Source organism: Equus przewalskii, chromosome 11, assembly GCF_037783145.1.
Source record: "Equus przewalskii isolate Varuska chromosome 11, EquPr2, whole genome shotgun sequence".
NCBI lineage: Eukaryota > Metazoa > Chordata > Mammalia > Perissodactyla > Equidae > Equus > Equus przewalskii.
In genome coordinates, this window is record NC_091841.1 from 28,859,136 (window position 1) to 28,871,715 (window position 12,580).

Genomic DNA, 12,580 nt, shown 5'->3' on the forward strand with positions numbered 1-12,580 from the left:
GTGTTACCCCAAATCTCACAGCTGGAGTCCAGGCTGGGATTTGAACCCGGGCCCCTGAGTCTGTGTGCACGTGCTTTCCTTTCTAGCCAAGCTGGCCTGGGGCTGGATGAGTGCAACGTTTAATTAATTACAACCACCACCACCCTGACTGTTATTTATGGAGTGTTTAAAATGGACCTTTGTATGAATTGTCCTCTTTCAGCCTCACAGTCTCTCACGTAAGGGTACAGGAATTACTCCCATTTCACAGACGGGACGTTGAGGTCTGGTGGGCCAGGTCTGAGCCGGGGCAGCTCTGAGCCGTCACCCTGAGCTGGCTTCGGGGCTCCCACGCGGGGGTCCGACCTGGTCTGTGTGCCCTTGTGATATATGATCCTGAAAATCGTATTTGCACAATTAACTTCATCACAACACGTGTGGAATTTGGGGTTCAAAAACTTTAAAATTATGTTCACCCAGACACTCTGTGAGGTCGTCTTTCCCTTGTCCAGTCTCCGTTCCCGTGTTTGTCCCCACCTAGCACTCTCTCATAACTGCAATTCTAGTTCAAATCAGGGTTTATAGTTCTGTTGCGTGTGTGTGGACCTAACAGGACATCTTACACACTTTCTGGTGTGACCGCACGCATTTTTCTTACCGTGTTAATGGACGCAACTTTCCACTGAGCGGACAGTCTGGTTAGCTGTGCCATTGGAGGTATTTTCTTGTTTATTTTTTCTTATTGTGAGTAAGGCTGCAGCAAATATTGTGACTAGGATCTTTTCCTTCCTCCAGGTGTTCCTTGGGATAAATTCCTGGGAGGGTGATTCCTGGGGAGAAGGCTTCAACATTTCCATGGTGCTTAATACCAGCTGACACGGTGTTTTCTGAAAGGGCTGTTCTGGCATCTGTGGCCACCAGGTGACAATCTGTCTGGTTTTTATGGTGACTCCGCGTGGGTCCTGGGTCGCTGTGGTGGCTGGGCCAGCTGCTCTGTCCTGTCCACCCTGCCCTCCCTTCCTTCTTGCATTGTATCATTTCTTCTCACTGCCCCAAAGCTCAGGCCACCAGTCAAGCCACGATCCTTGGGTGGAGTGACTGGGCAGGTCAAGTCACCTTTCCAAGAGCTGTAGTCTCCTCACCTGGGGGATATGCAACCGTGACCCCTGACGTGCAGTGGGCTGGGAGGTGAGAGGTTCTTCGGCACATGGGCACCTGGGGAAGGAGCACATAGGACCAGCGTCTGCTGCTGTCCCGCATGTCCTACCCCAGGACCTTTGCACTGGCTGTTCCCTCTGCCGGGGACACTCTCCCTCGGGCCCTCCCTCACCCTCTTCAGGTCTTTGCCCAGCTGTCACTTTCTCAGTGAGACCTCCCGACCATCTTCTGTGAAATGGCAGCCCCCTCTCCCAAACCCTTTTCCCTGCTGTTTTTCCAACCACAGCGTTGATGTTCCGAGGTACTGACCTTGCCTCATCTATTAGATTTATTGCTTATTGTCTGTTCCCCCACCGGAATATAGGACATGAGTGCGGGTTCTTGGTTCAGTTGCCTGTGCCCAGACGGGGGGTGTGTGTGCTACATGACGCTCCGTCCCGGTCGCGGCCCAGTGCACCACTCCTTGTGGCCGCCTGTCCTGATGCCCTTTTCTCACATTTCTCCTCGGCTGTCCTCCTGCCCGCATCCCCCCCGCGGGCTGGCTTCCCTCTGTCCATCCTGGCCCGGCCTCTCTCTGCCAGTGGGAGAGGAGGGAGCCCAGAGGAGGCCACGTCTCCCCGATGGGCCAGAGCACGTGGGGCATGGGCCAGAGCACGTGGGGCGTTAGCCTGAGTTGCCCAGGCCCAGAAGAGGGGACTGGGGAGCAGGCGCGGCCTGTGCCGGCTGGGGAAGGCGCTCCCCACCGCCCCGTGAGTTCCTCAGGTGACGGATACTGAAGTGGGCGCCTCTGACACTTCAGAGTGGAGTGTGGGTGGTTGCTAAACGTCTCGGAGCAGGAGCAGCTCCTCCTGGGGAGAGCCTGCCTGCCAAGCCCGCACCCGCGCCCGCCAGCCGGCTCCCCTCCCCGAGGCCCAAAAAGCACAGGAAATTGACAGCCTCCCCCCACCCGCCTTTGAAGGGCGCACCTGAACTGCCCAGAGTGTAAACTGGGGGGGAAAATGTGGTCTTTCCAGTTCGGGGAGAAAGAACAGAGCGCACTGAGGATGTTTTGCGCCTGGGGCAGCTTCCAAGAGCTCCCTGCCCCCCACTTCCCCGGCCCCTGCGCCCCGGTCCTCTGGGACCTCTGCTGTGGGGAAGTGTTTCCTGGGTTTCTGGACAACAGTTGGGGCTGGCGACTTGCCCCCCGCCCCCCAGGGGTACCTCCCTCCGCAGCGCCTCCCTTCTGTCTGGAAAGCGCCTGATCAGAGACTCCTTGTCTGAGGGCCATCCACCTGGTGAATCTCATCCCTCACCTGCAGTTACTACTTCCGCTTGAATACCTGTGGCCACGGGGAGCTTACTCCCTCTTGAGACAATCCCTTTTCTTGTCGTCCAGAGGCGCTAATTTAAGGTAGAAAGAGAAGTCAGCTTTCTTCTCCCTACTTGCTTTTAACAAGATGTGCTCAGGCTGGAGCGGGGCCACCCTGGGGCCCTTGGCGACAGCACCGTGTGCACGCCTGCGTGTGTCCGTTTCTCAGGAGAGGATCAGCTTCTCAGGGGCTTTGTGACCCCCCGGAAGGTTAAGAACCACTGCATGCCTGGGCGGGTCACGCCTTTGCTGGATGAGTGGGGACGAGCCAGGGGACGTTGCCTCCGGGAGCTGGGGAGCCTGGCACCGTCAACCTCACGGGTGAGATGGGATTACGGATAATCCCTGCTCCGGTGGTGGCGATGAATGGAAACATGGTGTGGGAGTGCCGAGTTCTCTGGCTGTGCCGTGGGGTGTCTTTTGTTTGTGCCGGCTCTGGCTGCTGCCGCCGTGCCCTCCAGATCCTGCACACGACCCTCTTCCCTGGAAAGGTCCCTGCCTCCCGTCTTCACTGATTCTCCCTCCTCTCAAAGTTCTGGACCCTCCCTGATCCTCGGCGTCGTCCCCGTCTCCCACTGCCCTATACGGCCTGCCAACCTCTGACCCCCAGATGGTACCCGACTGTCAGCCGGGCCTCTGGGGGTGAGTGTCGCTGCTGTTCCTCTCCCTGGAGCCTCTGGCTGGGGGTCGGGATCCAGACCCTTCTGGGAAGCCCCCTCTTTTCCTTTTCACCTCTCTCCAGGCAAAGGTGACTCACTGTCTTGAAGTTGGGGTGTGCAGGCGGGGTGGGTGAGTGAGATGCGTTTAGAGAGCAGCTGCTGCGTGCTGGTGGGCGGGGGGCGGGCCGGGGCGTTCTTAGATGGTCAGATGGGCCTTCTGGAGTGCAGCGTCCACTAGGACCCTCAGCACGTTGGGGAGGATTCTCGTGAGCAGCTGGGAAAACAGGGAATGTTCCATTTTTAATTTTTAACAACTTTTTATGGAAGGCCTTATCCACAGAAAAGTGATGCATTTTGACAAACCGAATACACTCGTGCAGCCAGCACGTGACGGGTGTTCCAAAATGCAGAGGCGAACCTGGCCGTGCAGGCTTCTCTCGAAGCCTTATCTGCCTCTTCTGTGAAATGGGAATAATGTCATCACGGCCCACGCCTGTGCGCAGCGTGTGCAGGAGGCTCGGAGCTCTGTGTACGGCGTGTGAACTGCACAGAGCTGTCAGCCTGTGACAACGTGTGTTCTTTATTATACGTTTGCACCTGCTTGGGGCCGGGGTGGGGTTGAGATTTGGGGACAGATGTTTTGGGAGGCCATCTCTCCCTTACAAGAGGTCAGGATGTCCAGCTCAGATGCAGTTGCCCCATCCCATTGTTTGATTTTTGCAGTGTCCTTTCCTGCCGCAAAGAATTGTAGAGCTGACATAGCGGTGATGGCAGTGGTGATGGCGGGAGTGGCAGAGCCCCGTAGACGGTCCTGACCTCGAGTCCTCCCCACATCCTCCTGTCCTGCAGAGGAGGGGCTGGGATCTGAGCTGGGCCCTCGCCCTGGCAGCCTGACCTTCCTCTGAGCAGCGCGCGGAGCTGTCGAAGGGGTTTGGGGTGGCATTCCGGAGTGGGAACCTGAGGCCACGGGAAGGGAATTGTAAGGGAATCGTGAGGCTCCGTCTGGCCTGGACTTCTGATCCCAGCCGGGCCTCTCCTGGGCAGCGTGGCCAGGGCTGTGCCTTGTGTCCCCTCCCCTGCGTCAGGGTGACCAGGATGATGTGATTTCTCTGCAGCCCCCAGAGGACCCGTGTGACCTGGTCGTGGCATCTGTGTATGAGGTGGTGGGCGTGGCAGGAAGAGTCGCCCAGGCCTGGGTGGGAGGGACGGCAGCTCTCGGTGGTTTCAGTAGCAACAGCACTGTTTGCTGTGTTGACAGAGCCTCTGAACGGTGTGGCTGGGGCCTGCCCGGGCTCCTTTCTGGCAGCACCTTAGGGAGTGGAAGGAAGGAGCCGGAGAGCCTTGGACACGGGTGGGCGGGTGCCAGGAGTGCTTCGTGCCCACAGCCCCCTGTCTTGAGCTGTGCGGCCCGCGGCTCGGCCAGCGGTCCTCACGGTTTGCTTCCACCCCCACAGCCTCACCTCTCCTGTTGTTTGCCAACCGCCGGGACGTGCGGCTGGTGGATGCCGGCGGAGTCAAGCTGGAGTCCACCATCGTGGTCAGCGGCCTGGAGGACGCGGCCGCGGTCGATTTCCAGTTCTCCAAGGGAGCCGTGTACTGGACGGACGTGAGCGAGGAGGCCATCAAGCAGACCTACCTGAACCAGACGGGGGCCGCCGTGCAGAACGTGGTCATCTCCGGCCTGGTCTCGCCCGACGGCCTGGCCTGCGACTGGGTCGGCAAGAAGCTGTACTGGACGGACTCGGAGACCAATCGCATCGAGGTGGCCAACCTCAACGGAACGTCACGCAAGGTCCTCTTCTGGCAGGACCTTGACCAGCCGCGGGCCATCGCCTTGGACCCTGCTCACGGGTAAACCCAGCTGCCTCTCCCCTCGGGAGGGTTGGGCGGGACATGGTTTCTCTCTTGAACTTACTTGAGCCCAAGTACTTTTTTTAGAGAAAACCTGGCAATCTTAAAATGAGTTTGCCTTTCAGAATTTACTGAGAGTTTTTTCCCCTCGATGTTCCATAGTTACATTTCTTTGTTAAACTTATCATGTCAGAGGTGATGCCATGCCTGGCCGTGGACTTGAACCATTACCCATCTCTGTTGCTTGCATAACGGGGTCTGACAGGTGCGGACGTTTAACCCTTGGCATCTGCACCTTTCACCCCTTTGTAACTGCATTAGCAGAAAACGGGTGGAAAAAGCGAAACTCCTCATCCAAAAGTAGAACTTGCTGAGGGATTGTTTCTCTAGTCTCTTCCAGAAGCTTTCTGCTCCCCTTTCTGAGCTCACTGAGGCCCATGAAGGCTCAGGGCCCGGCCACAAGGGCCAGGTCGCGTTTGTGGGTGGCGGTAAAGCTAAGAACATACTCGGAGTTGAAGGCTGGGATGGCGAGATTGTGGGGAGATGGCCGAGCTCCGCTGGCCAGCCAGGCCACACTCATTCTAGCCTTTTCCAAGCAAGAGCTGTTTGCTCAGTCACTCCTTGGCCCTCGGTCCCCTCCTCCCGCAGCCTGGGAAGGACACACTGTTACTTGGGCTGCACCAAGCCAGCCACCTGCCCACAGTCAGTGACCGACCCACTGTCTGTCCACTCTCTGCTGTCTCTGAGATCTCAAACAGAAACGCAGTAGGACCCCTGGCTCTGGTCCTGATGCCACCAACTTACTGCTGCCCGTGAGTGTGCCCTCCCCTGTCCTGGGGGTGATGCTGGCTGTGCTGCCTGGAGGCCAAGCCGGAGGGGCGTGTCAGCCTGCCCTGGGGCGGGCGCAATGACAGGCCCAGGAGTCGGAGGCCTGTCCCACTGAGGCTGGTGTTCGGGGCACTTGGGGCGGAGGCCGGGTGAAGGGTGCTGTGGTGGCCGAGCAAACCTCTGTCCACAGGGGCTCTTGGTGTGTTGACTTCGAAAGTGCTCTAAACTGGCTTCTGACGTCGGGGAAGTGCTGGCGACTTTTAAAGCTGGCTGGTTTGTGTACAAGCTGAATGTGCGTGTGTGCGCACTTGCACGCAGGTGTGTCTGAGCCACTGAGTGTGGCAGTGGGAGGGTGTGAGCCTCTGTGCATGTTCCAGTGTGGGTACATGTGTGTGCATGTGAGTGTGTGTGTGTACATGTAAGTGTGTGCACGGATCAGTGTGCACACACACCAGCAGTAGGATGGGGTAGACTTTATGGTCCTGCTATCTGACCCCCTGAAGTCAGGCCAGAAGAGCCTGGTGCCCCCACCACCAGAAGAGCGTCCCAGGGGGGCCATGCCAGGCAGTGACGTCCCTGTAGGCCTCTCTTGCCCCCCATCCAAGTGGGCTGAGCTGCCCGGGGGCCAGCCTGACCTTCCAGGATGGTCTCCACGCTGCACTGTGGCTCCAGCACCCCTGGAGTCACTGACCACCTGCCAGGAGCAGGTGGCTGGCGTGGCCGAGTCTCCCTGGCTGAGAGAGGGCATCCATCGGTGGCTATAGAGGCTGAAGGGAGCAGCTTCGAGGTCCTTACAATGCACTGCGAGGAGAAGACCGTAAACAGATGTTTCCAAGAGGGATGTGTGCCACAGAGAGTAAAACAGGGCCTGAGCTCAGGGAGGGCGAGGTGAGGGGCTTCCCATTGTAGGTTGGCAGCCTGCCTGGGAAGTTCTCTTAGTATCGTTTGAGCAGAGACCTGGAGCAGATGAGGGTGAGAGCCATGCAGCCATCTGGGAGAAGAGTATTCCAGGTGGAGGAACAGCCAGTGCAAAGACCCTGGGGTAGGAGGGGCTGGAGGTGTTGGAGGGGCTATAGTGGAGTGAGGGAGGGGCAGGGGAGGATACATAAAATGGGAAGAGGAGACAAATCAGGTTTGGAGTGGAGGAGTCACCCGTCTGACTCATGCTCAAGGGGGTCCCTCTGGCTGTTGGAGTGGGAGTCGACTTTGTGCTGGAAAGAGGGAGCTCCGTTAGTGGCTGTTACTGTGATCCTGGCAATAGAGGGTAGCAGCCTGGACCAGAGAGGTAGTGGGCTGGGGGTGAGAAGTGGCCATATTTGGGATCCATTTTGAAGACAGAACCAACTGGATTTGCTGGCACTTTGCATGTAGGTTGGAGAGAGACAAGAAGCAAGGATGGCAGGGTGCTGCTCTGTGCCTCAATGTCCCCATCTGTACAGAGGTGTGACCATGTCACATGTCATGTAGAAAATACCAAGAACAATTAATGGGTTCAATACATGTTAGTTAGCTGTTGTTATACTAAAAATGCCCCTCCTGGTCAGCTGAAATATAATCTCCACATCCGTGCTCTTATTCCTCTTTTTTCCTTCCTCGTGGCCTTTTACCTTCTTGGTTGGGAGGTGCTTGGTGCTCAGTTGTGAGGAGCTTGGTACTCTGTTGGGAGGTGCTTGTTGCTCAGTTGTGAGGAGCTTGGTACTCTGTTGGAGGGTGCTTGGTGCTCAGTTGTGAGGAGCTTGGTGCTTGGTTGGGAGGTGCTTGGTGCTCAGTTGTGAAGAGCTTGGTACTCGGTTGGGAGGTGCTTGGCACTCAGTTGGGAGGTGCTTGGTGCTGGGTTGGGAGCAGTCTTCACGCTCCCATCCAGGCTGGCTTTCTTTGCACCATCTCTGGGAGCCGGTCAGTCTCTGGCTCTGGTTTTTCTTATTAAGTGTTTGAAATCCTTTCTGATCTTGCTTCTGAATTCTCCCCCAGATCTCCTTGCGATCACACCCCTGCCCCCTGGGGCAGAGTAGACTTTGGTGCTGATGTCCTGGGCAGGGTTATGAGGCCCTGCCTTCCCCCACCCCAGTAACACATCTGATGAGGAAGGGAGTGAAGATGGCAGTGGTGGTCCCCACTCCCCAAATTGAATGTGGGTGAGAATGCTGGACTGTGGTCCCCAGGTTCATCTGTGAATGAGCTTGAAGTTTGTGGTCCTCAAGTTTGCTTGTGAATGTGGTTGAGGTTTGAGATGCCAGCTCTGTCGCCTTAGGCACCGCGTTGCCTAGGAGAGGGGAGTCCAGGCCAGTGCATAGAAGCCAACGGCGGCACCCCCATTCTCACCAAATATTGACCCGAACGTGGTCCCCTGCACGACTTTAAGCTCTGAGTCCTGGGGGCAGGACTGCTGTCCTGAGAATGGGGACAGTGGGTTTTGTCCTCCGTCCTGGCTGCAGGCACGAGATTGACAGAGGCAGCTTTGCCTCCTCTGGGCCCCATTGGAGCCCCTGCCACCTCCTTGTGCCCTCCTGTGATGCTCTCCCCCCGGGGTCCTTCCTCAGATGAGGGATACCCAACCCGGCCGTCATCAGGATGGAAGGTTCTCGGTCCGAATGTCCACCTCCGTGTGCATGTGACCAAGAGCCTACAGCCAGGAGGGCCCACGGGCCCTGGGGACGGGACTTGGTGCAGTTTCGGCTGTGCGGGTGGCAAAGCACAGGCGTCCCGGCTGGGTGGAGGAAGGCACCAGCGCCAGGTGCCCACGGGGTGGCAGCGTGCACCCTGGGGAGGACCCTCTGGCCCCGAGTCCCTGGACCAGGCTGACACCAGCCCAGCCCTGGGAGGACGCCCAGGCCTGTCCCAGCCCACGAGGGGCTGCCGAGGCTGCTGGGTCTCCAGTTAAAGCCTGGCTGAAACCCAACCCCCTGTTTGAGATGCAAAATGGCCCTTCTCTAAAATAACCCACAACCACAGCCGCAGCCAGCCTTGCTCCGAGCCCAGGCGGCAGCGTTTCTCTTCGGAAGCTGGTCTTCCTCCGTGGGGTCTGGCGGGGCCTGTGGCAGTGCTGAGGACTCTGCAAGAGCGCGTCCACGCCAGCCGGGCCCCGTCGCGGAGTGGCTCGCAGATTCCCCATTTAAGGAAACCAGCGGGCCTCTGTTATGAAACCCGGGGGAAGGAATTTGAATTATGCTCCTCGCTGAGATCCGGAGCCTTCCCCTTGGCCGCCGTGGAGCATTCGGGGAGGGCAGGAGGGGCTGGGCTGGCTCTGAGACCCAAGCTCCTGCTACCTTCCTGGGGGGGCTGGGCCCTGTCCAGGCTGCGGGGGGTGGCAAGAGCACAGGGAAAGGGAGGCGCGTGCACCAGCCCACGGGAGCCTTGGCCGAGCTGGCCGACAGCACCTGCGAGCTGGGACTGCCAGGAAAAGTTCACAACAGCCCCGGCCAGCAGGCGAGGGGTGAGTCATATGACGGCCGGGCTCTGGCCTTAGCCAGAGAACCACGCTGTGCTCCCGGCGCCCCTGGCGTGTGACCTGGTGCAGGTCAGCCTTTTGGAGCCTCAGTTTTCTCATCTGTCCAATGGGGCTAGTAGTTGTCACTTTCCCTGGGTCAGTCGAGTTCTCTCTAGATGCAAAGGAGAGAGCGCAAGAGAGGCTTTTTGGAGAGGTGTCTGGATGAAGCACGCTCTCTCCTGTCTGTCCCCACTGGGTCTGGAGAGGAGGGGAGCTTGGCGACAACAGCTGGGTGCAGTTGTTGTGTGGCCACCGTGCCGGGAGGCGGGTACGTTTTGTACGGAGCCCCTGCAAGCTCGTTCGTGTTAATCTCGGCACGACTCCTCCGGCAGGTGGCAGCAGCCCCGGCTTGGAAATCATGCCCGTCTGGGAAGCCTGCCTGGCTCCATGAAAGTGGGTGGCCGCTGAGCTCCCGTCGGGGGAGAGGTGGCAGCTGCCTGTGTATCTTTTCCCTCTCCCACTGGACAGAGGCCCCCAAAGGGCAAGGCTGAGCCTGTTCTCCCACGTCCCTGAAGACCGCGCTGGTCCCTGATGGCCGCCGCTCAGGGTTTGCTGTAACTGGACGAGGTTTTATCTCTGGAACTGCAGGCCAAGAGCAGTGGGGGGACTTGCTGGTCACGGAAGCAGCTGGAAGAAAAGGGTCTCTGGGCCCACAGAATAGGGCATCTGAGAAGCGCCACTGTTCTCTGACTCACTCAGCTTGCAGGCACCACCTCTCCCCACTGGGCTTGTGCCCCGGTGGGCCCTCCCACCGATGGCACAGGTGGCTCCCCTGCTGTCCTCAGTCGGGGTTCCAGCTGGACTCCCATTGGCTGGGCGTGAATGAGCCTCCTGTCTCTAGAGCGGTCACTCAGGCGGAGTAATGGATTTGCTGATGGCCAGGACCCATCCATGCCCACCCTGGGGGGCGGGGAGTGGGGAGTTACATGGACCGCCAGTGGGAGAGGGTCCCTCAAAGGGAAATTGGGCACCGTCTGCCTCCTCTGTGGAGAAGAGCTGCTGGGTAGACAAAATGAAACAGACCTGCCACGCCTTGTGTCCTGTGGCTCGTCCACACTGCCTGGGATGGAACCCGGGGGTCTCGTGTCTTCCAGACTGGTGTTTTCCTCTCTGGTCTCCACTGAGGAGCCGTGCCCGGCCTCCAGGCTCACATCCGTGGGCGCCTCGCTCCATGGCCGGCCTGGCCCCCGGGAGCTGGCGGGGTTTGAACCCGTCACCCCGGACGCCTGGTATTGCAGTATATTATCTCTGCTCACTTGGTGGGACATCACATAAGGAAGCCTTTTAGGGATGTGGCACTTTCTCGTGGATGTGTGGTGGCTGCTTCTCACTGGAAACTTGAGAATGTGGATGAGCAGAGCCGGGTCACCCACAGACCCGCCCGGGAATAGCTGTTGCCATCACTTCAGTGTGCACCCGCCTATGTGTGCGTGTGTTTAAGAGACGTAATTTTTTTCAAAGCAGTTTTAGGTTCACAGCAAAACTCGGGGGAAGGTACAGAGAGTCCCACATACCCATGTGCATTCTGTGGGTCCAGACAAAGGTTTAATGCCATGTGTCCACCGTTGTAGCATCCTACAGAACAGTGTCACTGCCCCAAAGTGCCCTGTGCCCCACCTGTTCATCCCTCTCCCATCCCCGGCAGCCCCTGAGCTTTTCATCGTCTCCTTAGTTTTGCCTTTTCCAGAACGTCATAAAGTTGGAATCAGACAGTATGTGGCCTTTTCATATTGGTTTCTTTCACTTCATAACTTGCCTTTAAGGTTCGTCCGTGCCTCTTCATAGCTTAATAGTTCATTTCTTTTTAGTGCTCAGTAAGTTGTATCCATTCTACATTTTTAATTACCTTTTAGAGGTTCATTTACAGCATTTTCATAGTAGCAAAAAATCGGAAACAACTCAGCTGTCCAAGGGGGAGTGACTTAAATAATTTAGAGAACTATATTGCCATTAAAAGAACAAGGAAGATTTCTATTGGTGAGAAGAGAGGATACCCAGGGTATGTTGCTAACGGAGAACAGGTTGGAGACTGTGTATCTGATTACCCAACTTTGTTTAAAAATTAATGTATCACCAGCTGCTTAGAAGACCAAGCCCTAAACATTGGTTACCTTGTTTGGGTGAGAGCCTAGGGCAAATTCAGTCTCTGTTTCCTGTTTGCGCCGTGTAGACAGAAAACAGAGGTGGAAAGCAGATCTGTGTCAGCTTTCTGCCCTCGTGCCTCTGTTCCCCTCATCAGGTACATGTACTGGACAGACTGGGGTGAGACCCCCCGAATCGAGCGGGCAGGGATGGACGGCAGCACCCGGAAGATCATCGTGGACTCGGACATTTACTGGCCCAACGGGCTGACCATCGACCTGGAGGAGCAGAAGCTTTACTGGGCCGATGCCAAGCTCAGCTTCATTCACCGCGCCAACCTGGATGGCTCATTCCGGTAAGTGGCCGCCTACCCGCGGGTCCCCACCGCACCCCAGCTGTCACCAGACCCTCAGCTGGTCCGAGCTTCGCTCAGGCCCATGGTCTCGTATCTGAAACCCTGGGGGCCTGAGGGATTCAGGACTTGTCAGAACTTAGAACAGCAGTAGAATGCACACACCACATCTAACCTCACACCCCGAGCAAGGTCTGAGCGACATCTGCCGTCTGTCACGTGAATATTTTTATAGCAAAACGTACACCGTTCATTCTGAGTGGGAGAGAAAACTATAAATAGCCCTGCATCCACGCACAGGTTTTGCCACCAAATTAGTAACAAAATGTTTTCGGTTTTCAGAGTTTCTGGATTTTGAAATGACAGAGACGAGACTGTGGACCTAAAGCCCAAGGGGCCGACAGGGCTGTGAACCGTTCTCGGTGCCCTCTCTGTCCCCCCAGCCCATGAGCCCCCTGAAGGCCAGAGAGCCTTCCACATAGCAGGTGCTCAGTCAAATAGGGGAATGAATGAGTGAGCGTAAAGGATTATTTCCTTGTCGGGTAATTGCTTAGAACCTTCTGGTCAGCTTGGCTTCACAGCCCCACTGCTTGATTATGCTTCAGATGTAGGAATGTCCCTGCTGTGTGCAGGTGACGGTGTTATTCACTGACCAGCTGCTGCCTGCTGGCTTGTGCCAGGTCTTGGGGATCCTCTCGGGAGGATAGACCCCGTTGCCGCGCTGGTGGGGCTCCTGGCCCAGGCGGGGAGTGTGTGGGTGCCGGTGCTGGAGGCTGTGGTGATCCCATGTGGGAGGTCTCGGGTGTGGATCTCTGCAAATACAGACAGACACCGAC

At 57.4% G+C, this 12,580-nt stretch overlaps 1 protein-coding gene across 3 annotated transcripts in view; it reads left to right on the top strand.

Moving 5' to 3' along the window:
- Positions 1–12,580, top strand: part of LRP5 (LDL receptor related protein 5) — a 108,110-nt gene that overhangs the window by 24,952 nt on the left and 70,578 nt on the right. For all 3 annotated transcript variants that reach the window (XM_070565673.1, XM_070565671.1, XM_070565672.1), the window contains exons 2-3: positions 4,599–4,995; positions 11,550–11,747. In XM_070565673.1, the coding sequence (XP_070421774.1) occupies positions 4,599–4,995; positions 11,550–11,747 (595 nt within the window). The remainder of the gene's footprint in view (positions 1–4,598; positions 4,996–11,549; positions 11,748–12,580) is intronic.